Genomic DNA, 26,117 nt, shown 5'->3' on the forward strand with positions numbered 1-26,117 from the left:
GGAGGTGGCGGGTGTGGGTTTGGATTCGGCGGGGGGGGAGAGGGTTTCAGAAAGCCACAAGCACAGGGAGCTGCAAGGGAGATGCTGTCAGAGCAGCTCTTTGCCTGCAGTACTCCCAAGGCCAGAGCTACTCTCAGCAAGGAGTGGGTTTCTCTTCCCCCAAAATGCCCACGGCCACACCAGCATTGAAAGCCACAGCTCAACATATGATTTAGCAGCTGCAAGGGTTAACACGGGAGAATTAACAGCCACCATGAGGTGGATTTCTGGGTCAGCTGTGGCACCAATTTTGGGCCACCTGAGCACAAAGTGGGGGTATTCAGCAGAGTAAGCATTACCTGGGCCAGAGTGAGAGTAGCAGAGGTCACTAAGCTCAGTACAGGAAGTCTCCAGCTACCCTCAGTCCAAACTACCACCACAGCACAGAGGCATCTGCTCCAGACCAGCTCAGACAGGCCTGCTGAAGCATCCACACAGCACAGTGGGGACATGACGTTAGTCACTGTCTTGCATGTCATTAGGAAGTAAGTGCTGGGCCACAGCCAAGACACCATCCAAGTGCTTAGACAGCTGGAGCATTCCAGCCCACCCTTCTGGGGAAGCAGCAGGTTGGCAGCCATCAGCACCTCTCAGAGAGGCCTTTCCCAGGAAAAGCACAAGAAAGAGGGTCCAAGGAGACCCTCAGGGTGGCTGTTGCAAGGTGTAGCCAGACTGACCTTGACAAGCATTCCCCAGCCAGGCACAGTAATGGATTTTGTGAGTGCATCTGGCATTTTGGCTCCTGTACAGTGCCAGTGGGACATCTTCCCCAGGTACTGTCATGCTACAAAGACATTTGCAAGCAGATCTGGGTCTAGGCAAGTAGGAACAATATCCCTTAAAATAACTAGCTTTTTGCTTGTCAGCTTGGATTACAATCTCTGCTGACACCTTGTGCTGGACATAGCTGCCCTTGCCAGCTGAGGAAGCAGGCCAGGAGGTGTTCTTCCTCACTTCTGCGGACACCAGATCACACACTGGAGATGTGTGGTGGAAGCTGTAGTCACTTTTCTTGGCCACCTGGTACTGGTCGGTGACTGCCTTCTTTGAAAGTCTGAACAAGCTAATTTAAACAGGCAGCAAAAGGAAGGTGAAGCACAGCACACCTCCATCTGCCCTGAATGTGGCTGCACCCTGCACCCTGGCCAAGCAGCGTACTGAGGGGGTGAGTGAGTTGCAAGCAGTAGGTGAGTTTTGGAAGAGGGAAAAGAGAAGATTCAGAGAGTGAATTCCTCCCAAACCAGCAGCAGCGTGACAGATACCTGGATGGCTGGTCTCAAATTCTGCAGGGTCCCCTACATGTTCAGTGAGTGGAAATCCACAAGCCCAGCAGATCAAGCTCATTCAGTCACATCTTTCGGATGGAGTTAGTCCCACCCGTCTTATTCTCTGGAGGCACCAGTTGGCCTTCATTTTTTTCCAGCCAATTTTAATCTGATTCCAGATGCTCTGGTAGTTCATAATTTAACCCAAATAATGAACTTGTACTAGCAGTGTTTTTGAGGCATACCACAATGATCTGAGTATGTACAGTGGCCTTTCTCCTTCCCAAGAAACAAAGCACATATGGTTTAGGACAGCAAAAGAAAATACAGGTAAGTCGGCAAAGAAAAGTGGAAGAAAATGACCTTAGTCCAATACACACAGGCAGCCCTACAGTGATATCAGTTAAAATAGGCCCAGAAACTTGTATCCAAAGGCTCTGTGAGACTCCAGGAGTTACTGCTTTCAATTGATATTTCATGCACACATCTCTGCAGGTATGAAGAATATCTTGAAAAACATGAGAATGAAAGTGTGGCTCTCTCCATGAGCCTGGGCACAGCCTGAAACAATAGATCACGAGTATGAACTATTCCATTTAGCTCAGACAGTTGAAAACCTAATGATAACAAACTAATGTTAACTCTGATAGGGCTGTCTGGTTTTGAACGTCTTTCAGTTTGAGGGAGTCCACAGCTTCTGAGGAGTCTCTGCAACAACCTTCACCTGGCAGAAAAGCATCCTCCCCTCCACCCCATCCTCAACACAGCACACTGCAAATGGGGGGACAGCATGAAACAAACCGAATTTGAAATCAAAACAAAGAACAGGAGCACTTCTGCATGGATCATATTATTCCGTGTCATATTTCATTTCAGGAAAAAGAGAGAGGAAAAAAAACCCTCTTAAAAATTAATCCACCCAAGTTTCCAGCCTGCTGCACAGGCCACTGTATACACAGGGGTCCTGGCCACAATTTATTTCTAGACTATCATGGGAGACACAAAAGACAGTAACTGTAACCAGTCCAGCAGCAGCAAAGTGACACTTGCAGTCGTCTTCTTGCTGCTATTCCCGATAGCAGTGTGTGTGACCTATTGCTGTTTGGTTGCCCTACAATAGCATGACCCCTTAAGCAACTCCAGTGATTGAGAAACAAATTCAGCATGGGCAATCGAGCCTCACAACACTCAAGTCCTTGCAAGTTAGCTCACTGCAAAACAAAAATAAAGCAGACCCTCATGAACCATACAGTGCTACTCTGCATGCATGAGCAATCTCCTCAGAATCCTCAGTGTGCAGAGCCCAGCAAATGCAACTGCTCTGTGAGGATAAAATACAGTGCATGTAAATAAGGTAGTGAAACACGCTCTGAACAGGAAACAATTTCTTGTGCTAAGCTTCCAAAGGCCCCAAGAAAATGACAGTATAACTTCACATGAAAGAAAATTATCAAAGCCATGCTGATTTACTCCCATGGGCAGAACTTGTCCCTAGAATAAACTAACAGATCGTACTTGCTAGCCTAATGACCAGTGTTCCGGCACAGACAAATTATTTTACCCTGAAAAAACAGGTTACAGCCATTATACACACCATCTCCAAAGCTCCATTAATTTATTTCTTGCTGGTAATCAAGGTGTTGTTTGAGATCATGCAAGAAAGCACAGTTCAGTTCTGTTTGTAACTCATTCCTGAAGTGCTTAAAATGTGTGAAAATTCAACTGAATACCAACAAAGAACAGTTCTGCTACTTAAACTAGGGACTAAAGCTATGATGCGACTGAACAAAACTAAACACTTTCCCAGTAAAAGCAAAGAGGGTAGAGCAGCCTCCCCTGTGGAAATGCTGCTTTGGGGGGGTTGGGTGGATCCATTACCTTTTTGTCGCTCAAGCCAGACACCTGGTCCACGTATTCTTCTTGGATCATGAAGGCAGCCAGGTTGGCAGTGTAGCTGGCCAGAAAGATGACAGCGAAGAAGGCCCACACCGACACCATGATCTTGCTAGTGGTACCCTTGGGATTCTGCACTGGCACAGAGTTGTTGAACACCAGCCCCCACAGCAACCAGATAGCTTTGCCAATGGTGAAAGAGGGACCTCCTGGCTCTAGAGTGATTGAGAAACATGATCCCACAATGAACATCTTAGAGTAAATAGTCTTCTACATTTCTATTCACATATGCATCTTGACTTCAGAATTAAGAGCAGTATCTATTCCCACGAGATGAATGTCCACACCTGCACTACCCTATGTTCATGGCATCATATATCAGCAAAGTGCAACTCCAAAACATGATTTTTTAAAAACATCCACAGGTTTCCATATTTATTCTGTCTCAAAGATTTCTACTGAAACCTTATACAAGGGCTTTTTTTTTAAATCTGATTGGAATATCTGAAAGCCCAAACTTTCAACCTCCATTCAAATGTTGTCATCAGAAATAGTTTGCTCAGAAAAATTCTATCCTCATTTCTAGCTTTTCAACAATGATCTTGTCTTTGAATTCCCAGCATACACATGTGCAAAACATGGCCTTCACTGTGCTTGTACAGGCGTAAGGAAAATCACCATCTGAAACAACAGGGGCCTACAAATACCTCTGCAAGAAGGATTCATTACCCAGTCAGTTGAAGACACACAAGACAGAAAAGAACACGGCTCCCTCTCCCTGTGTTCTGTGTCTAAGGTACGTAACAGTAACAAAAATACTCTGGTCTACCTCAGGAAAATCAGCAGCCCTGCCTCAGACAGTCCAGGAGCAGATCCAGTGTTTTAAAAGTTGCACTTTTCAGCATGGAAGCTCACTCATACCCCAAAAGCCATGTGCACTCAGGAAGCACTGGGCCTGAAAACTTGTGAAACCCTGACTGTCTCCAAGCAGTCTCAAATTCCCAGCATCTGCTGGTTCCATTAGTGGGAAATCAAACTGAAATTTGCTCAATTTGAGCACGTGAGGAGCTGTCAGGGAGACTGCAGATGCAGTTAATCCAAGGATCCTGCTTCAGACACCAAGCTGACCCTCTTAGGATGAGAGCCTTCTGGCACAGTTCAAGGCTCTGTCACTTTTCTACTGGTGCCAAGTGACTCTGCAATCTTTTGGGTTAGCATCCCATGTTTTATCTCCATCCTTGGGTAGGCTGACTAGTACCTAATGCTGCTGCCTATGGTTAAGGTTTGCTCCAGCAGAGGAAGAAAAGGGAAGAAAGTTCTGACACTCCTCTCTAACCTCCTGAGCAGGAAATAGCACAGATCATCTGAAAGCACTAACTGTATTACTCTAAATACAACTGGAAGGTGCAAGGGGCTCAGTTTGCACCCTGAGAACTGCACACCAAGTTCAAAGTAGAAATATCACCCAGCAAAACTGGAGCCTCTAGATGCCAGGAAGACAAAGTTGCTGTAAGAAAGATGGTTTGGCAATCCTGGTCTTTTTACATGCTGGAGTGGTAGCTTTATATGCCTCTCTACATAATGTGTCCTTAGACACACAGGCGCAAAGCTTGAAAATCATCAGTGAGAACTGTAAGGTATAAGGAAATACTGAGAAGTTCCATTCCGAATCTTCCTCTCTCCACTGATCACCCTATGTGCTTTCACAGTTACTTTATCAGCCACCAAACAAGACAGTAATGGGAACCTCCAATCCAAACCAGGGACCTGGAATCCTTCTGAGCTCTCCAACTTTATCTGCATCAACAATGACTCAACACCATTTAGGGGTTAGATCAGGGCATGCCCATCTGGCCCTGGAGACAAAATCTTGATGTCCATAAAGAGAATATGCAGGTGTGGAATGTGGGGTTGTATTGTCATAGACTAGTTCAAATGGAGCCAAAGTAACAACAGCCAGAGTGTTCATTACCAAACAAGCATTGCAGTCTTTGCAGCATATTTCTACATCTTCATGTTACATCTGCCATGGATAATATCTGCCTGATCATGCAGTACTGTTCATAATTACTCAGAAATATTGATCGCTGCAACTGCAGATCAGCTAACTTAATAACTGCACAACTGCACACCTGTACTAAGAATTACTTGTAGCTCCACATCTGTATTAATAACTCTCAAGAGACTCGCTGGTTTAACAGTATTTACTTTTGCCTACAGATCTGTGTGATTACAATCAGTTGTCATAAAGGCCCTCCACAGCACTGTGTTAAGAAAGAAGTTCTCTACTTCTATGTGGTTCTGCTCACATTATCATTAACACTTTTTTTTTCACTCCTCTATAATTCGATGGCATAATTTCACTCAAAGCACTAGGCTGGGGAGCAAACGAGTGCATTTTCCAATAACTGTCTCTCTCCCGCTGTTCAGAACAGACCAATAAACCCAGAAATGTTTGAAGGGCCGATTCATCAGTGGGTGAAGATATGGAGATGACAGAAGGCTCAACTTGCTCATCATCTTCATGCCAATAAGGCAAAAAAGTCTGTCTCTTAGGCTGTCTGTCCATCCTCTCTTTAACTTATCAGGCTGTCTCATAGAATCATTCATGTTGGAAAAGACCCTTAAGATCATTGAGTCCAACCGTTATCCTAACACTGCCAAGCCCTCCTCTAAACCATGTCCCTACACACCACATCTACACATCTTTTAAATACCCCCAGGTATGGTGACTCAACCACTTTCCTGGACAGCCTGTTTCAGGGCTTGACAATCCTTTCAGTGAAGTATTTTTTCCTAATGCCCAAACTAAACCTCACCTAGCACAACATGAGGATATTTTCTCTTGTCCTATTGCTTGTTACTTAGGAAAAGAAATTGACATCCGCCTTGCTACAACCTCCTTTCAGGTAGCTGCACAGAGGGAGAAGGTCTGCCCTCTGTCTCTTTTTCTCCACACTAAACAACCCCAGTTCCCTCACAGAACTTGTTCGCTAGACCTTTCACCAGCTTCACTGCCCTTCTTTGGACATGCTCCAGCACCTCAATGTCCTTCTTGTAGTGAGGGACCCAAAACTGGACATGGTATTCAAGCTGTGGCCTTACCAGTGCTGAGCACACGGGGATTTCTGAAGATTAGAACCACAGATATGGTTCACTCACTTGTTCCCATCTTTCCTGCTGCCCTTGCAAAATAACCCATCACCCACTCCCAGGAAGATTAGTTTTCCACTTTCTTTGTTTGCCTGAGAAAGCCAGAGAGTGAAGAGGAGCCCAGGTGACAGATGTGGAATCTGGAGGACACAGCACTATGCTGGGAAGCCAGCAGAGAGGCTTGCTCTCCAGGGAGATGTAACACTGAAGGGTGGATTGACAGCGCTGAGCTCTCTGACTGCCTCAGAGAGCACAACACTGTAGGCATTGCCAGCACCGGCTACCAGGACCCATTTTCCCTCAATGAGAAACAAGTTGAAGCTGGTGCATGTTTTAGAGATGAAAGGCAACACAGCTCCGTCTCCTGAGCCAAGCAAATTATCCATTATACACATCTGCTCTATTCAGAGCCTTTTTTCCACTTCCATCCCTGCCCTCTTTAGTCTGAACGGATAGCTCAGAACAGCCTAGATCTGTATCATGTTCAAGGTGAAGGAAACAGCCCAACAAAGGAGCTGGGACTGGAAGCAAGAGAGGATCATAGCAAGGAATGACTCCCCTTACCTCTGCCATCAGCAAGGCACCGATTATAGCCCACAGGGCTGAAGTACTCAAAGACAAAGACGGCCACCGCAGAGATGATAAGCAGCATCACAAACATCATCACCCATACATCAGCACTGAAAGGCTCTGGAGAGGAAATAAAAACCATGGTGAAAGACCTGATAAATCATCTCACCCTTCTCTCATGTCCTTTGGTCTCCAGAGCACCCCACTGAGATTGTGGGTCAAACTGGGCTGAGGAAAAACAGAAGTTCCAACAAAGCCTTCAACACAAGTCTGAAAAACATTTTGAATTGGCGGAAGTGTAGTTTCCGTCTCTGTAATGACTGCATTCCTTCTTACTGTTACATTCGTGATACATGGCTCCATATGGAACTACATGCAGCCATTGTAGCATGCATTAATAAAATAAAATGCATTGATAATATAAAATGTATTGATAAAAGATTGTTCCCAGGAAGTCTTCCAGCACCATCTGGACAGAGTGGGGAAAATCAGGCAGAACTGTCAGAGTTTCAGACAAGCATCCAACTTTCAAGATGCTATTGAGCCAAAGAGCATTTCCAAATTTCTGAGGTTCAGCCATAATGATAGTAGTTTTTTTCAGCTATTCCATTCCTGTAGCCATGGGAATACTGGCTCATTCTAGAAATGTTAGCATTCATATTCTTGAAGTGTTTGATCTCTGCCAGGTTTTCTCCTTCTCCAAGCCTGAACAGATAAAGATGGGGAGGAACCAGATCAAAGAAACTTAGAATTTTGCTCCAGATTACAGCCAATATTGCAACTTCAGTTAAATTGCAATTTAAAATTTTGGACTTAACTTCATAGTTGTTTTTACATACCCCAGCGATATTAGTGGATAAGCTGAAAACTCTTGAAGAGTGCGTAGTCATGAAACTCCTACTTAAAGAAGTTTGGAAAAAATTCTTTACCCATATAAAGTTATTTCTGTTAATAAATGTTCTCAGGATGCTGGCGGAGAGCAGACAGTAATTATGCCATTAATATACTGTGTTTGCTGCATCCTAAAGCATTTTTGCAAAGCCAAATAGTAGGTACTAGGAAGACACGGATGTCTTGGGGAAATGCAGTATCATTTCTACACCCTCCACCATGGAAGGACATTAGAAATCACTTTACTGGAAGCCACAGTGTCACCACAGAACTGATGGTTCGACTCATCTTGAAAAGCTCTATTAGATCTTTAACTTCTTCCTGGTATTCTGTCAAGGGAGAGTCAAATTAATACCTTCTTTACAAATGATGTCTCTCAAAGTGCAACAGTTTGTTGCTAATTGTTATCACTAAGTACTATGGCATACCATCTATAAGATATGAATCAACCTTTTTCTGACCTCTCTGAACATGCTGTTAGTTGAGTCACTGGAAAACCACATGCTGCAGAGTAGGTGACAACTCTGAGTGAGCCCATTCTTTGCTGACATTAGGCATACAATTGCTGAGAAATACCTAGGCAATGTCTGATTTTATTTGCCTGGATTTTACTTGCTTGGGATTTAGAACTAAAACATCACAGTTTATTTTTATATACCTGTCCCACAGGTACCTCCAAAAAGGGACTTTCAGGATAAGAATGAATCACAAGCAACCTTCACCTAATTTTTGATGAACGCTGGGTGAAGTTTTAATTCTAGATTAAAATTTAATTTAATTTTAGATTAAAATGATACCTAAGAAGGCAGAAGGTGATACAGTTCCATTGCTACGTGACACCATGACGCTGATTCCCGTCTCAATGAAGGGCACAGAGAAATCCACCACTTCTGAACGCTCCTCATTAATGGTGAGGGATCCCACAGCCATATAAGCACGTTTGGTGACGACCTGGAGGAAGGAAAGGAAGAGATCACACACAGACCCAAAGAATCACTCAAGGACCACAGAGAAGCCCCTTCTTACCTTCCTGCCTCTCCATACAGTCATTTTACTCCTGTAATCCCATTCCCTATATTGTTTCTATCATCTCTCCTTTCTAATCTTTCATCAGGACACATCCTTCTTTCAGGGAATCTATAGACATTAATCTTCCCCTTAAAACTGGTATGTGTATAAAAAATAAATCCACAGAGGTCTTAGGATAAACACATCATCCACTAAGAAAACGTCTTATCTCATTTTTCTGTCCTTGCTTTCTCCTCCCCCAAACACTTCAAGGTCTTCTTTCATTCTTTATGCATCTTATGTATGAGATAAGCACAATATAGGTTGCGGCCTCTCTGGTGCATGGATATCACCCTCTTTCTTCAACTGTGAAGATCAAATTTGTGACATTGTAGAGAATAATAATTAATTGTCAATCAGGAAAGGTAGTCATGGTCAGAGTGTCAGAGCAGATTAATTTACCCAGTGCCCAGAAAGAATCCAGACCAATCGTATCTATAGTCACCTCTGTCCCTGCCTCAGAAGGAACCCAGTAATGATGGAACACCAGACCTGGTCCATGTCACCCAGCCCAGGGATGAAGCCCACCATGCCCTCCCTTTGCTGCTGACCTCTCCAATCATTCCATTCCATGTCCCATTGATCTTTTTCCCATGCTTGCCATTGGTCACCAAGTAGAGGTCATAGGTGAATTTGACAGACTTCGAGATTTTCTTGAGAATGTCAATGCAGAATCCCTTGCAACATTTCTTCATGTAATCTGGCTCCTCATCGGTTTTGTTCCTGAACCGTCACAACAATAATGTATTAAAAGAGTGGGGAAAACTCCCTTAATTCCCTTTTGTTGTCAGTATGCATTCCCCCTCCCACAATACAATGTGGAGAATTTCACTTGTGCTACCTATGCTAGAGAGTGAAGGGACACACTACGATGATCTGCCCAAAGGGGCCAGTCATGAATGGACACAGGCCAGGCTGACGTGACTTTTCTAAAAAAGATTATCAGGGTATGATCATATTGGCCCAACAGACTCTCTACAGTCTGCTGAGAAGGGAGAGCCCAATAGGAGGAGAAAAACCCAGGAATGCATACTCAGTCACTATGCGTTTTTGGCAAGGCACCGTATTCCTCATGCAGGTGCCACTTAGGGGGTCCACATTCTCCACGATGACGAATGGTGCCTCTTCCAAGGTCACGATACTCAGGTGATCATCCTCACGTTCTTCAGAGTCAGGATACAGCTCAAAGCGGGGCCACACGTAATACTTCATCTGCAACTTTTTTTCCTTCCATTTCCCCACCTGTGGAGACACAAAACATGGAAGACGGACTTCTAGCTGCCCCATCCCTCTGCATCAACCACAGCTCCGGCAGGCCTGGGCACACCCAAAGGCACTGAGTTTGTCTCCTTTTTCTTACCTTCCTCTGCAACTTTTTTTCCTTCCATTTCCCCACCTGTGGAGACACAAAACATGGAAGACGGACTTCTAGCTGCCCCATCCCTCTGCATCAACCACAGCTCCGGCAGGCCTGGGCAGGAGGACTACTCTGAAGTACCCAAGCTCACTGCTGTTGTAAGACAAGGACATTTCTGAGGAGAAGGCCCTGAGAAGTGGGTTCAAACCACGGGGAAGTGGAAAACAAGAGATGTCTGGGTTGTCTCATCTCCATGATGGTCTCACCCTTTGGAACAGTGAGTGGATGACCAGGGAGATACTATGATCAATCAAACATGATGTCTTTCAGCTTTCTTAGACAAACAAGAACTTCATTATTTTTCCAAAAATTTGTCTTCATTTGTTTTCAGTGACATTAATTAAACAGATTAATTTTAACCAAACTTGATCTTGTCAAGAAATAACTCCTTCCAAAAAGGTTGCTCATCCTAGTCAGGACTGAATTCTTCCAAGAGACAGGCAACTGAACAGGGAGAAGTTCTGCATATTCACGACTGTCTTCACAGGAGAAAAACATAGACAGGAAGCCTTGCTAACAGTAGTTCCTGCTATTCCTTGCTAAGGCCTTACTGAAATACCTGGTTTTATCCTTTCGCAGGTGAGACTCAGTTGTCTAACACCTACTGCCACAAAGAAGAGTTGTTTTGAAGCCACTCTAGTCCCTGAAGAGACGTGTAGCACACGCCCATGGTAGACCATTCCTTGCAAAAATCCCAGAAAAAGAAAAAACCTGAACATCTATTATGCTTTCAACTACCAAAGTCTCACCTTTGTTTTCAATTCCCCCATCACAGTTGACACTAATTAGCACCTTGGCTGGCAGCTGAAGCTGAGAGGGCAAGAAACTAACTGGGCTTTAGAAGGAACTTTCCTGTATGATCCTCAAAGAACGCCCTCCAGTCCAGGGCTGAGGCATGTTGACTTGATGGCAGAGGCAGTAAGGGTGTGTAAGAAGCTTACACGACCGCTCTTAGCAGCGTACCTGCTTGGTGGGTAAACAGAAAAGCTTCATTCCACTGCAATCTAACACTCCTCCCACCACCCCCAAATTTCAGTAATTTATTTATTTAAATGACAGGACGGGAAGGAGAAGCACTTATTAGAAGCTCATTAGGTGTCAGCGGTTGTTCTATGAAACTCAAAGCCCAGCTGGGGTTTGGCATTTGAGAGCAGCTAGAATTCACATAAAACACTTGTCACCTTCAAAACAAACAAATGTATGCTTCGTCTGGCCATGAAAGAAAAATCCATTCTAGGGCCTCGTGGAGGGAGAAGAAAGGCAGAAGAAATCACCCAGAGACAGCAGCCTCCCCATCCATTCCTGCAGTATGAACACAGCACCCCAGTGAGGGCAAGGCAGTAGGTTTTGTGAGAAGGGCGTGAAGCGGCCAGGCAGCTTCCCAAGTGGCCTTGGCTTCCCAAGGGCTCTTACGACAAGCAGTCAGCAAAAAATGACAAGGGGAGCTTGCCCGTAGTGTTTCCTCCACCCATGGAGTCACACTGCTTGGATCAGCAAGCATGGTACACGGATTTTTATCTTCTTTTTCCGTCTCTCTCTCTTTTTTTAATTGTTGTTACTTGAGTGGGCAGGGAGGAGATGTTCTAATATTTAAATACACTTTGAGCAGAACATGAAAGCTGGCAGGCTGGGAATCCTGGGAACCAGTGGCACCTTTTGTCCACGAAAAACAGGTAGTGTTGTCTAGGGCTGCAGATGGCCTGTACTCATGCTAATATCTAAGCCCGGGTATGGAAAGCACATTTCTGAGGGAATACAGAACAGATACTCACATGCTCACCCAGGGTCTGCTTAGCCCTAGATTTACCACTCATTGACCAAGCAGGTCAATTTATCATTGAAAGAGCCAGAGATTTCTGCAGTGCAACTTTATATCTCAAATAACTGAGCTCAAATCCCCCAAACCAGTTCAGTGAAGCCACCAGATAAGCAAATAGCTGCACACACAGTGCTTAGTAGGGACTGTTGATTAAGATGCTTCACAGAACAGCCCAGACTTCAGCTCGGTATCATTAACTTATCATAGAAATAAGTGGTTGATAAGGAGACATCTTGCAGAATCTCAGCAGCACTTAGATATTACAGTAATAGGCCTGATATAAACCCCTAAGTGATAAATTAGATCAGATAGGCAAACCCAACTCGTAATTACTCAGAAGTTCTCTGGGACAGAAAGGGGAGTTCATAAGGCTGTGTGCCAGGAGCGTTTCACCGTCTTGTACTACATGAACAACATTATGAAATTACAAGAACAATGACAGTCTTGCCACAGCCTCTTGCGCGCTGAAGCACCTAACCTGCAGCTACAGTAGTACACACCCTTTTCTTATTTTCTCAATACAATAATTTTAAATTGTCCAAAACCGAAGAGAAACAGGATGCAAGGGAATGTTCTGACCTAAATTTTCAAGTTAACTATGGAATGTCTCAAGAATACGTGCAAATATTACATTTCCTTGCTGACCTGATCAGTCAGGCATGCCATATACGTGCAGATACGTACAGATATCAATAAGCAAAGTCAAAAAAGCTTTGTGTATGAAGAGGGGGTAGACTTCTATACATGTTCATGTATGCAAGGCTCAAATGTACATGCGTGTAGTTAAGGAAGAGTGAGCTTAATCAACATGTGGGCAAAGACAGTAAGGATAGTAAGGAAATACCACATGTGCATAGGATGGAGACAATGCAAGAGAAAGAAACTATAAACGTGGATAAACTGCCATGAGAGGGAAGGAGCAATTCACTGTGGGGACAGGGGTTAGTCACAACAGAATTAAATGTCACAGATTCATCCAAGTAATGATGCCTACTCTTAAAGAATATAACCTGCCAAGCTGTGCAGAGCAGAGCAAGGCACTTCTGAAGTCTCAGGCTATTTGGTATTAACAGCTTGTGAATTGTTATTACTTGGGGTTCGCTCAGTGCTTGCCTCAGCAAAAAGAGGTAAAATAAACCATCCTACATATTTGTCACCCTGCGGTTTCAAAACCCACTGGGTGTTCTTCGATCACAGTCTAGTCATCCAAACTCCCACTAGGAGCCCTGGAGGGTCACAGAATCAGCAAAAGTAAGGATGCTAGGGAGCTTTAAAATCCCCTTTCTAATCATATTCTCCTCTCCCTAGGTAGTTCCTGTATGCGGGAGCAGGGCTCCTAAAAGCCAGAACTTCACCTTAATTTCCCCTTGCTCTAACTGTACCACATCTGATCTTACCAAGAAAGGAAAGTCACTTTGTTTTGGGGATGAATTTGGGGGTGTTGATGGAGGGTAGCAGCTATCTTTTACCGTAAATGTAAGATCTTACTTTGGCAAACAAGCTGTTGTAACTAGAAGTCCAACATATTTGCAAAGAAAAAAAAAGAGCTATTGTAGAACAAAATAAGTGAGAGACTTCCGAAAGCCTTCCAGCAGGCTGGCAAATTGCCCTAACCACGGTATAATGCAGCCAGAATAAGTGTTCTGCAGTATGTTAATGCACATCTTTAATGAAAGGTACCATATTAGTTCCCTAAAACTAATTCTTAACAGAGGCTTTTCTTTCCTCCCAAGAGAAGATAAGACTTGTAAGAGCCATTTGTGGCAGATGTTTGTCTACACTGCCCTTACTCTGTGACAGAGAGCCCATGGTCTCCGTGGGCAGTCTATTCCAGTGCTTAACTATCCTTCCCATTAAAAAAGGGTTTTTTTCCTGATGCTTAATATAAATCTTCTTGCTGCAATTTATACCAAGAGAGTGCATTTCCTTATTCTTCTACATGTGCTCTTTTCAGTGTTATCAGGCCAGTAAGATATTTATAACACAGAGGAGCCTCTAGTCTCATTCAGTGGATAACACATACGCTACAATGGCAAAAGCAATGGCCTGTTCAAATGACCAGCACCCAGTCTCACCATTTACCAAATCCTTACTCAGATAGGTAGTACAGAGAAGTACAAGCTACTCCCATGAACTTCCAAATTTGTCTGTTCCAGCCAGGGCGGGTAGAAGCTCCTCTTAGTATGCCAAGGCAGGGCTTCAAAACTAAGAGCATCTGGAGGAATCTCTAACTAATGTCAACAGATGGAAAACCAAAATCTCCTAGAAGTTTGGCTTTCAAGGTCTTGGCAGCAGAATACAATTCTGGATAACCCAGAAATATTTGGATACATTTCTTAGGCAAGATGCTCACAGGCATTACATTCATATTTAGGGTGAAGTTTCAGGGGAAAGCTTGCACCTTCAGGTACTTGTTTTTCAACGGGCTGCAGGAGAATTATGTCTGGGCAAAGTCTTTGATAGTTTTTATTTCATTGAAGCTCTCACTTGCACCATGTCTTGCACCACTCTCTTTTAAGTTAAAATCATCTCTCAATTCCTGACAGTCCTGGTATAGAAGAAATACAAAAGGAACAAAAGGGACTTGGTTTCATTTACAGAATAAAAGCAAGACCATGCCAAACTCACTGAGGTCTTGAACCACTTTCTGCATTTCTGCACTAAGGCTACAACACAGAGCCTGGATCAGAAGACAGAAATTCCCAATTTCACTAAGCACCTCTGGAATCCGGTTTGCACCCTTGTACCTCCACATTGCATAAAATGAAGATAATGGTATGTTCTCATCTGAAGGGTGCACTGGGTAGATAAAACACAGAAAAGGCCATGAGGCTCACAAACAGCATGGAAATGAGGAGACACACACATGTGTCCAGAGCTAGATGAGGGAACATACACCACAGGTATCCATGAATGGTGTAAATATGAAAACCTCCTGACTTTTATCTTTGCTGTCAGATAGTTAACTGGAAAAAGCTTATGTAATTTTTTCACCTGATTTTAAAAAAGGGAAGATCAAATATAGAAAAGGTAAAGGTAGGATGTTGGGCGGCAGGCAGAAAATAGCAGTGTTATTGGTAATACAGCTGATGGAAAGGCATACCTAAGCCCTCTGGGGAGCAGGAAGGGTCCAGGGAGAAATAAGAGTTCTGTCAGTACAATCTGTACAGATCCTGAATGAGGACATGGGAAAACCAGAACAACTGGGCAGGACCTCAAAAGGGCTACTGTAGGAATAATAGAAACACCATAGAAATAGCAATTAGAACTGGGACACCGCCAATGGAATTACACGCTGCTCAGGGTACATAAAAGCAAAGGTAAACCTGAGGGATGCTGTCATAACCTTAATGATGCAGTAGACAGTGAAGAAATAAATCATGTGTAAATGAAGTGGAATCATTTAGGATTGTGATCGTTTTTGGAAGGCTAGTGTAAGATATTCTACCAGGACTGAACTACAGATATCTGCTGTAGCTCTGCAGGCTTGGCTTTCAGTCTGGATAGAGATGTCATTACTGTCATTAAAGAGAAATTATATCAGGAACTAAGTCATTGTGGAAAACTTCAGCTTCATAGAGATAAGGTGGAGAACAAATGCAAATTTTAACAGCAGCACCCTGATGCCTTTTTTCTGGATCTGATAGTTGACACATTTCTTCACCTCAAAATTACTCAACAGGCAATAGGTCATGCTGTTTTACTCTTGGTTTGGGCGAAGCAGTGAGGAGCCTTACAGAAAAGCTAGTTATCAGAAATAACCTTGGATTGAGTGATTAGGAGAACAGAGAGCCTGCCTTAAAGGAGAATATTAAAAAGCATGTTTAACCTAGACAAATGAAAGCCAAGAGGGGATATGACTGCTCGGTATAAATAAAGAGGGGACAGATACACAAGGGAGGAAGAAAAGCACTTTTATAAGCAGAAAAAAAATATTGGTACAAGAACAACTGGTGGTAAGGAAATTTGCCTCGAAAATAAGACGGATTTTAACCATCAGAGGAGGGAAGTTCTGGAATAGCTGCCCAAAAGGAGATGTGAGAGTCAAGAAGGAACACGGCTGGGTTATATAGGGCTATATGATCTGGCTGCCTAAAGTAGCAGGGATGGGACCAGATGAGCCTTTCCAGTCCAATGGCCTTAAGGAAGCAGAAGCAAGAGGAGGAATTCTTCTATGGAAAACCTTTTCTCCTTGATTTTATAGCCTGCATGAAAAACTCAATCATTGTATTTCTGTTCCCTAGCTAAGCCACATGAACACAAAGACTCTTGTTACTGATATCTCCACCTCCAAGGCTCATACGTCCCTCATTCAGCAGCAAAACCTTCTCCAGTGCCCTGAGAATACAACATTCCTCTTAGCCTTCACTCAGGCTGGTTAAGTCATGACTCTCACACTTACAGTGCTGACATCACAGCCATTACCAAATGTATAATTCCTGTGATGCTACCGGGTTGAGTCCTCACATAGGCTGGTCTACAGCAGGTGGAGAAAGGATGCCATGGAGAGTAAAAATCTCCTGTTTACAGACACTTAATGTGATTAATTAGCCACATCAGCCAAAGCAGACAAGAAATGGTTGTGAATGCTCCAAATGCAAAATTAATTAACACAGAAACAACACTCCTTCCTGAACCTCAAGTTCACCTTCCACAACCACCTGGGGAAGGCTGCTTTCCTCACTGCACCTGCAGAAGCAGGAATTGCTTCTAATAGCCTTTCAACTAAACATGTAGGCTGCAAGAGATGGTGGAATTTTCTTCCCTCTGTATTTATACAGCACCTAGCATATGCCAGAGGGAGGCTCAGCTTAGAATACAGACAGGGTGAAGTACTTGCTCTTGCTTTACAACTCATTCTGGGAATAAAAGCTCTTTGCAGAAACACAGTCGCCCAGCTCACTGAGATCTGGCATTTACACAGCTCTTGCCATTTTTGCTGAAACGTTTCTTTCCTGGTGCATTTATATGCTTTCTGCAGTTGCTGAGGTCTGGTCCCCCGCCGTGATTAGCTTAAGAAGGTTAATGAGATATATTTTGAGCGCTTCTGACTTCTGCAAAGTCAGTGAACTATGGAGCTCTACTGGTGTATCAGAAAGGTCAGAGCTGTGAGAATCCTGAAGTGTTTGCTTTGGTAAATCATTCCTCCAAACCAGAAGGTATCAAAAGATCACTGTAGGCATAAAACCAGATATCACTGGTAGTTCCTTCTACGAAATGATGTTGTTCCTGGTGGCAGCATTCACTTGGCAGCCCAGGAAGTAGTTTGTTCAGGCAAAGCTGGCTCATGCAGGAGCAGCATGTTTTCCAGGGGGACACATTAGTTCAAGGTCTTCAGTGCTACCTGTACACATAACCACAATTTATGGAAATGCAGACTGCAATCAGCACAGGCATAATTAGGAGACCCGAGAGGAGAGGTTAGAGGAAGCTGTTCATGGCTATGATCTGTATAGGCTGGAGGACGTACCTTAGCAAAGCCATAGCTTCGGGGAAAGGCGAGTGTTCAAATCAGGTGTTAGGATTTTGGAAGAAGAATTAGAAAAAAATTTATATCTTAAGAAACACTGCAGACTGACTGTACCATCCAACATAACACACCTTCAGCTAACAGGCGGTCACAGCACCTGACTTGCCTCGTACTTCGATAACGTTGCATCCTTAGAGCCATCATACCCTTCTGAAATGACTCTATGTTAGGAGAGAGAAGGTTTATACAATATCCTAATCTCCAGCAATATCAATTGTCTGATTCTGGTCTGGGAAATGAAAACTAAAACCAGGGAGCTTAAATTGCCCCTATCATTTCTCATCTAAGGTGAAAGAAGGTTTCACCTTGAGCATCTCCACTGCTCTCCTCTGCAGAACCCTGGGACAGGGGAAAATGTAGCCAAGATACTAGTAAGATTGCATGTTTTCTGTCACAGGGGGTCAGGAGTCACAAATGTTTAAAGGAAAATGTATTTTTATGTGCATGTATAGGCAAGTAAATGTCTTATGAAAGCATTTTGTGGTCTCTAGGAGTGCATCCGCATTGTGCAGGTATGTGTCTGCATCCAGTACGTGTCCATGCATGTAATACCCTATCTAATGATTTTTCCTTGTGGCTTTCCCTGTGGGTGCTGGGCTTGGGTTTGCATTTTGCTGAGCTTTATTTTTTTTCACTCAGACTTTTATTTTACCCCTAAAACATGTTACACAGAGGGAGAGATCAGCTTGCTGATTCACACCACAGCCTGGGAAATGGTTTAGAGCTTCAGCTGCTAAATGTGTCCTGTAGAGATGTGTACAAAACCCTGATGTGCGTTCCCCTCTGCAGTGACACCTACTCTATACACAAAGCAAATACCTCTCCAGCATCTCTTGGGACCTGAGGCTGAGGGAATGTTTAAAAATGCAGATCTAGAGGAAGGCTAAAAACCATCTCCTCCTGCTGAGAAAAGCTAAATGTTGAAGCAGGCCCTGGCAGGGCAGAGTTAAGAGAGGAGGCAACATGAAGAGGAAGAGGGTGGACTGCATAAACCTCACTGTTTTCTGAGCTGTGCAAGAAACACTGAAGTCACCACTGCGAAAAGCAGCTCTGAGGATATCAGAGAGATCCTTTAACTTTCACCAGGGAGTGTCGCAGCAGGTGAAACACCTCCCCATCCTGAATACACCAGCCAGAGCCCCTGCCTTCCACACAGCAGCCCTTCCACACAGCAGTCCTTCCACACACAGAGACGCAGGGTTCTCAGCTCTTCTCTTGCTGGTAAAAGGGGGAGGAACAATTCCTCTAGAGGAATTACTGCACATATTGGGAGCAAGATTTCAGGGAAGGCAGTTACTGAGTAGCACACCCCTGTTTCTTTCCACTCCCACTACTGAGACCTCCGGGCAGGTGATTGTGAATGGTGTTCCCACCCACCACACACCCTTTGTCTGGATCCTGACCCTGGAGTCACACTGGCATAGCCACAGCCAGCCCCACCACCTCCACACCTTCAGGGTGCCTGTCTACATGCCCCCTCAGCAACCTGGCACATGGTGGGGTGCCTTGTGCACTGGGGCTACCCCAAGGGGTAGCCAACAGAGCCACTGCTCCAAGTTGTCGTTGGATCTCCAAAGTGAGTAGAAACACCAGCTCTTCTCTGTACTCTGGTTCTCTGCCAGGTCTCTTCATTCGATTTGCAAAGGGGCCAGATGGGAAGCAAAGCGGTGGGATAGGGGCAACCAGGGACACCTTTGCTGATTTCCCTCTCCCCCATGTATGGTTAAGTGGGCTGCTCTCTGGTATCCTTGCACCTTGTCTTATCCAAAGTCTCCCTTGACTGTCTCTATGGAGAAGGCATGGAGATAACTTCATGCCTTGACTCAGTTTCTCCCTCCCTTGCTCTTTCTTCTACTCACTCAGGTGCTCCCGAATAAACACAGGGGATGGGGGTGGTGGGAAGAAGAGGCAGCCCTTGCCTCACCTGTGTGAATAGAAAGGGACAGTGGTCCCTCATGCCCCAGCTCATCAGCAGCCTACCTCCTGCCCACCAATGGTCCTGCCCCCCATCACTGCTGTGCATTCATAGACATGGTCACCACTGCACATACCTGTGCCTCATCACTGCCTCCATCATGCCTTCAGTCTGCTGCCCTGCTTCCCCTGTGCCAGGACGAGCCACAGGAGTGAGACAAGTGCAAGCAGTGGAGAAACCTGCAGGGATGGGTTAGTAACTCACGGTGTGATTTCACCCCTGCCTCAGCTCCCACTGACTTAGAACTGGGACAGGTGTTTGTCCCCATCACAATGGTGCCCAAACAACAGCCTCACCTCTGTCCTGAAATGAAGTGCTGGCCCAAACCACAGCAGTGTCAGTACTGTACATCTCCACTATCAGTGAGCATTGCCAGGTTACTTCTGTCTGCGCTGATGCAGACCAACTCACACACAGGAGAGGCTGCCAGGCCAGCCAGGGGCGGTGTGGGCTGTACTCCCTAGCTGGAGACTCCTGCCTTAGCAGCTCATGCTTCAGCCTCTCTGGTAGATGAGAGCTCCAGAAAAAGCCCATGAGCTGCAGGATCCCCACCTGACCTATTGGTACAGCCAAGTGCTAGGCTTTGAAAACCAGGGCACTCTGCCATCTTTGGGCAGAGCATTAGACAAGATCCGCCAGCTCTACCTACGCCCTGCAGAGAAGACCCAACCCTTGGAGGGAGCCCACCAGTGGGACAGCTGGTTCACTGCACACATATTCATTACTGCCATGCTGGCTGGAGCCAGCGAGCACTCTGTGAGCAGCAGGGAGCAGCTCTGCCCCAAATTCTGCTCCTTTCCCATCCAATACACAGGTGCAGACACACATACGCAGAGGTACCCCCAGCAGCAGTTATCCTAAGCTGATCTGGGCTTAGAGTCCAGGCAGAAGTGCCAAGGGCCCAGCTGAGGCCATCTGGGCTACAAGTCATCTCTATGGAAAAGGAGCACAATCAGATATCCATACTCGCCCCAGTATGGATAGAGACAGAGGTAACCTTGAAATCAGCTCTTTGGGAAGGAGAGAGGAAGCCAAGGAGTGCTTTCTTGGGAGCATGGTCTTAGAGAGAGGAAACCCTTCCCTTCTCTCAGCCCTGATGGACCTCAGGCACATCAATTTTTCAAAGATTTGTCTGTCATTTTATGACTAAACACATCAACACAAAGCAGATCTTATGCCATTGCTCTTCTGCAGCCTTAAAGTAGGAGAACAGGCATGATAGAGGCAATCTCGAAGACATAAGATCAAGCTAAGACTCTCAACAGGCTGCAAAAGGTCTTCTGTGGCACATGTAAGTACACATGTGAAACAAATTCTTGCAGTCTGGAATTAGCTGGATGAGTTTATATGTGTATTTAAATGTATGTGTACTGTGTAGTTAACCTCTGTTATAAGGGGAATAAGTAGTAAGGCTGTAATGAGGTTCTCTGACACTTTCCATTACGAGAGTCTTCAGGCTGGTTCCTTGAGAAAAGCCAACATCTCCATGTTTTGCAACAGGCATTTGAAAGTCAGCAGAGAAAAAACCCTGAGGCTAAGGACATGATTTTTACTTTGTCCCATCAAATTTCATTCACTCTTAATTGCATTATAAACTGTTAAGTAATCATCATTTCTTTTCTGTCACTTTCTTGCAGAAATCCTGGCAGACAGCCCAAACAGCATCTGAGCATAAATGTTGTAAGAGCTAAGCCCATCAACCCAGTAAATCAGTGGGGACATCCCCACCAGTACCACCATCAGTGGAACACCTCAGCATTGGCAGAGCAAGGGAAAGACAGAAGCCCGATAAGACTGATACAAAATGTGGACAAACCATCCAGGTTCTCCTCTATCTTTTAAATGTGCCCCACTCTGAGAAGGGCACTTGCACTCCACCTTTTAGGATGCAGAAGAAATGCAAGCAGAGCTGTCATGACTGTCTATGGAACAAGTACAGGTTAGTCACTGGACTGAGCAGTCAGACTCGCTACTGAAGGCTCAGCATACTACAAGAGAATGAACAATACATTTCTACAAACAAAATCTGGGGGTTTTCCCTTAAAACCAAACCAAACAAACAAAAAAACATGAAAAAAACCCATTAACAAACTACGCTAAAGGAACTTTGTTTAGGCTGATATATAAGGAAATGGCAGGTTTACAGTTTCGTTTCCAGCCTTTCTTCCATCCCACTTGTTTGTGGACATTTTGATTCAAGTTTTAATTAATAAGCGCACACAAGTCTCCCCAAGGGGTCCCTGCCTCTATCCCTGTACTGCAGAGAAGCTTGAAGAATCAGAATTAAGGTGGCCTGGGAAACAAGGCTGGCATTTCCTAGCTTGACTTCACAAGCTAAAAATGAAATCACTGATCTTTTCCGTATATAATTGCTTATATACAGCTTGAACGTGCATGAGCTCTTACAAAACCAATAAATGGGCAAAGAAAGTCTCAGTGAGGATGGAGAAAGAGCTATCCATTAATGACCAAGCACTACCAGAGGAGAGAGGAATAAAGAAACAGTGATGGACAGCAAACCAGTCAACCAATGTAGAGATTATGCAATCCCACTTTATGACAAAAGAAGTAGCACTAACCTTGCCAAGGGGTTGAATGAGGCAAAGAAAGTAGAAGCCAAATTGGAAGGAAGCATTGGAGAGAGGTGGAAGATGGGGAAGCTGTCAGGTCCCTCATGGTCATGGTGCCCAGAAGGTGAGAAGAAAGGAAGGCACTAATCAGACAGATTATGCTGCAGGCAGGTTTCTCACATTGCAGCAAAATGCTTGTAACAGGCAAGGGAGAGAGCATGCTAGTCTGCACGGGAGGTATGGACAGGACCAAGCTGATCTGGTCTATGTAACCTTAGAGGCGTGAGGGTGGGGGTAGATGGCATGGGGACACCAAGCCAGTTACAGTCCAGATGCCATCTAGCCATGTTAGCCCAGAAGGGCTAAGCTGAAAGCTGAGGCAGCTTGCCAGGCGCACAAAGCTGCCTTGCATCACACAAAGCATCCCTGTGGTGCTGCTCTGCACAGTGTGGATTTACCATCACCAGCCTATGCCAGCACAGCCAATGCATAGCCAAGTTTCACAGGGCAAACTTGCCCTAAGCAGCTGCAGCAGCTGTGCAAGAGCACAGATGCTTTCTCCCTAGATGCCCAGGAGTGACAGGACCCAAATGCTGCCTGTAATCTTTTCCCATGCTTATGCTGTGACCTTAAGCAAGCCACTGAAGCTTTCTGAAGCTCAGTTTTCCCTCTCTAAAATGCTCTTAATAATCCATCCCATGTTGTAAGGGAGCAATGGCAAAAGTCAGTATAGTAAGGAGACACCTCAGCTCATCCACCCGAGAGGAGATCACGCAGCTCAGGGCTGCACCTACACCACCTTCATGGCCCACATCAGAGGAATGAGGTTTGCCGTAGAAGGGTGACGGTTACTGCAAAGAGGCCAGGCACGCCAGCAGTCAGCAGCGGAAATCATGCTGATTAATGACAGAGTGGCAGTACAGTAGGTCAGGCACATGGATTGACAGCTGTAAAAGGAATAGTGAGATTTGATATGGTACTTGATAAGGACTAGTTTGGGATCAGGAGATGAACTAAAGCAAGAGCACATTCTTGGGTCCTCTCCAGCTGCTGTGGAAGCTGAAGTGGCACAAGTGACCAGGCTCTCTGAAGATATCTTTCCTGGAAGACAGTGCCCAGCGATGCTCAAGCTGGCACACTGGAGCTCAGCACTGCCCCTTCCAGCAAGCAGACCCATCTCACCTCTCACGTTCAACATAAAGCTCAATCAGCTGAGGTCCCAGGCCACAGCTCTTCCTTGTGGCTCTGGAACAGCCTCTCTGCCACCTCAGGACCCTATGCACTAGGTCTACACACACACACACACAAAGCCCTCCTCCAAGGATGTTCCCCAGCTGTGGCTGAGAGCTGTGGCTCACTAACATGGTGCTGTCTTACACAAGGAAATGAAGAGAGCCTCCGAGACCTGGGCAGGAGAAACAGCCTTGGAGAAGGACTGGTTGATCAGCAGTCCCTGATGACAAGACAGGCACTGTGGTGGAGTGGCCTGCCAGGTGCAGAGCAGCCCCACAGCCAGCCCAAGGCACATACAAGTGCAAATTTGCCTCAGTGTGAACTTCAGCCTTGCCTGCTTTTCTGCTGTGCCAGTATCTAGTAAGCCAGGCCTTACCCTTCTTGTGACAGAAGAGATCATGCTTATGACTAAACATTTATCCCTTCCAGTCTGCTGAGTATTTCACCAGGCAACCTTAACGTTCCATTACTATCAGTCTTTGTGGAGCTAAATATATACACTAAGCACATACACAAACACATATAAATACATCTCTATCTAGCAGAGAATCCAATTAAGTGAATATGTTACGCCTTAGCAATTAATGGATTCTAGAAGCTGAGCTGCCTCTTGCATATGATTAAAGATCAAGCAATATCAATCACAACAGCAAAAAGATTCCAGATTTTCCTACATGCTATCTACGAAGAGACTGTTAACTCTTAAATCAATGGGCAAATTCAAGTGTGTTTGCAAACCTCAGGAAACTCATCTTCCCAGTGACATACAGCCTGTCCTTCAACTCATGGTAGCCTGTTCTTGCATGCAGCATCTCAGACCATTCCTGCCTTCTTCTACATCTCTCTGCAGCATTTTCTGGATGGCAGGTCTGTGAAAATGCTGGTGTCCTACGGGTCAAAAGAAAGCACATTAAATGACTGAACAGAGCGGGCTCTCTAATCACTTGGCTGGCGCGGTGCTTTCTTTCTCTTTGTGCTCAGCTGCCGATCTTTTCTTTGTGCTTATATATGTGTAAGTGTGTGTTTGTGTGCACACGTGTGCATGTGTTCTTTCGTATGTTAATCTTTTTCCAGAACAAGGCTTTTTCACGCATTTTCTGCCTCTCAGCAACACACAATATCGAGCCCTCTAGGGACTGCTCATTCTCTCCTTCTCTCACAATACCTCTCCTCAGCATTCATAAGACATTCCTATGGGGCAAATTCTACATAAATACATATTTAAGCAGCCACTAAACCACAGAAGATGCAAAAAAGCACGCGAGGGACTTGGCTGCAGTATTCAGGGCACAGAGGGGAAAGAACAGAGGCATGGTTTTGAGGGCTGGGAAAAGACAAATGATGGTGAGAGTGGGAACTGGAAACACAACTGTTCCCTTCTCGTCCCTGACCCAACCCTGAGACCAGAGCTGATATCATACAGGTCTGTGTTAGTACAGCTGCACAAATCCAAAAACCAAGAACGTACCTTATTGGGAAGCTAATAGAGGAAAGAGCCTCTGAGACACCAAACACACAGCCAAATAACTGTACTTCTAATGGTGAGTATTTTAGCTGCTCCATTGTCCTCCTAGTTTGGTGTCACACTCCAGAAAGAAGCCTTGAATGGTCCAGAAGCACGTTGGAGACCCATTTCTGGGGACCAGTTTGGTCTGTCACAGACAGAGATCAGGTCTGAGCCACAGTCCTGGTTGCTCCTTTGCCCTTCAAGCTGGATACCAGGAGGGACATCTTGGCTGCCCCCCCAAACCCTGGCACCACTGGCCTACCACCACCCCTGCTGCATGGCTCAGCAAAGGCTCTTATCATATTGACAGCTTCTTCCAGGCTCAAGAACTTGTGGATCCTATAACCATACAGAATTATTTGTGCTGTGCCCACAAGTCTCTATGTGATATCAAAGAATAGAGTTTGGATCTTTTCTAGACTACTTGAGAAATACTGATTTGAAAGTGGGTATTATAGGGAATAGGGTATAAAATTGGCCACTTCTGTCACCCATGCAAGATGGCAGTTTAAGAGATAATAGTCATATAAAATCTGCCATAACCCAAGAAATCACACACTATTGGTATGCTTCCCAGCATATTCAGAAGAGCTAAAAAGCTCTCAGAAAATCCAGTCAAGAGACAGTTTCTTGCAGAGCTGTGGGAGCACACTCCAGCATGCTCACAGATCCCACAGCAGGCACCAGCGGACTTGAAGGACCACTTGTATGGTCAGAGTAGGACAATTTTTGTGCACTGGCATGCAGCTGCCAGAGGGTGACACTTCAGAGAGATTTGGAGGTTTTTCCTTTGAGAGCATGTCCTAGATATTTCACTTCCCCAAAGAGCCAAAAAGGTCAAGAAAGGACTGCTTTCAGGTTCACTAGCTTTAGTTTCTCCTCTGGGTACAAAGATGTTGGCTGCTATTCGAGTTGTGGAATAAGCCAGCCATCAATGAGAGCTTTGTGTCCAAAGTGGACGCAACTAGCCAAAGCCTCTTCTTCCCTCTATTTCAGCAATTTCTGCACATTTTATTTTGCCTCAGCAAGGTACTTTTATCACCATTTTACCCCATTCCACATCAGTGTCCTTTGGGGAAGGGAGGCACTTTGGGGGAAAAGTTCCTTATCGATAACGAGAAAATAATGTACTTATTCTGTACATAGACATCAAAAAGCACAGCCTTTGCGCGTATGCAAAAAAGTGT

The 26,117-nt window shown here is 44.9% G+C and overlaps 1 protein-coding gene across 1 annotated transcript in view; it reads right to left on the reverse strand.

Moving 5' to 3' along the window:
• The window catches only part of GRIN2B (glutamate receptor, ionotropic, N-methyl D-aspartate 2B), a gene marked incomplete at its 5' end in the record, with an annotated part of 116,271 nt that overhangs the window by 20,626 nt on the left and 69,528 nt on the right, over positions 1–26,117 (reverse strand). The window contains 5 exons of the mRNA XM_010143213.1: positions 3,183–3,412; positions 6,915–7,040; positions 8,609–8,762; positions 9,431–9,602; positions 9,913–10,121. Of these exons, the coding sequence (XP_010141515.1) occupies positions 3,183–3,412; positions 6,915–7,040; positions 8,609–8,762; positions 9,431–9,602; positions 9,913–10,121 (891 nt within the window). The remainder of the gene's footprint in view (positions 1–3,182; positions 3,413–6,914; positions 7,041–8,608; positions 8,763–9,430; positions 9,603–9,912; positions 10,122–26,117) is intronic.

This window comes from Buceros rhinoceros, unplaced genomic scaffold (assembly GCF_000710305.1).
Source record: "Buceros rhinoceros silvestris isolate BGI_N320 unplaced genomic scaffold, ASM71030v1 scaffold9719, whole genome shotgun sequence".
Lineage (NCBI taxonomy): Eukaryota > Metazoa > Chordata > Aves > Bucerotiformes > Bucerotidae > Buceros > Buceros rhinoceros.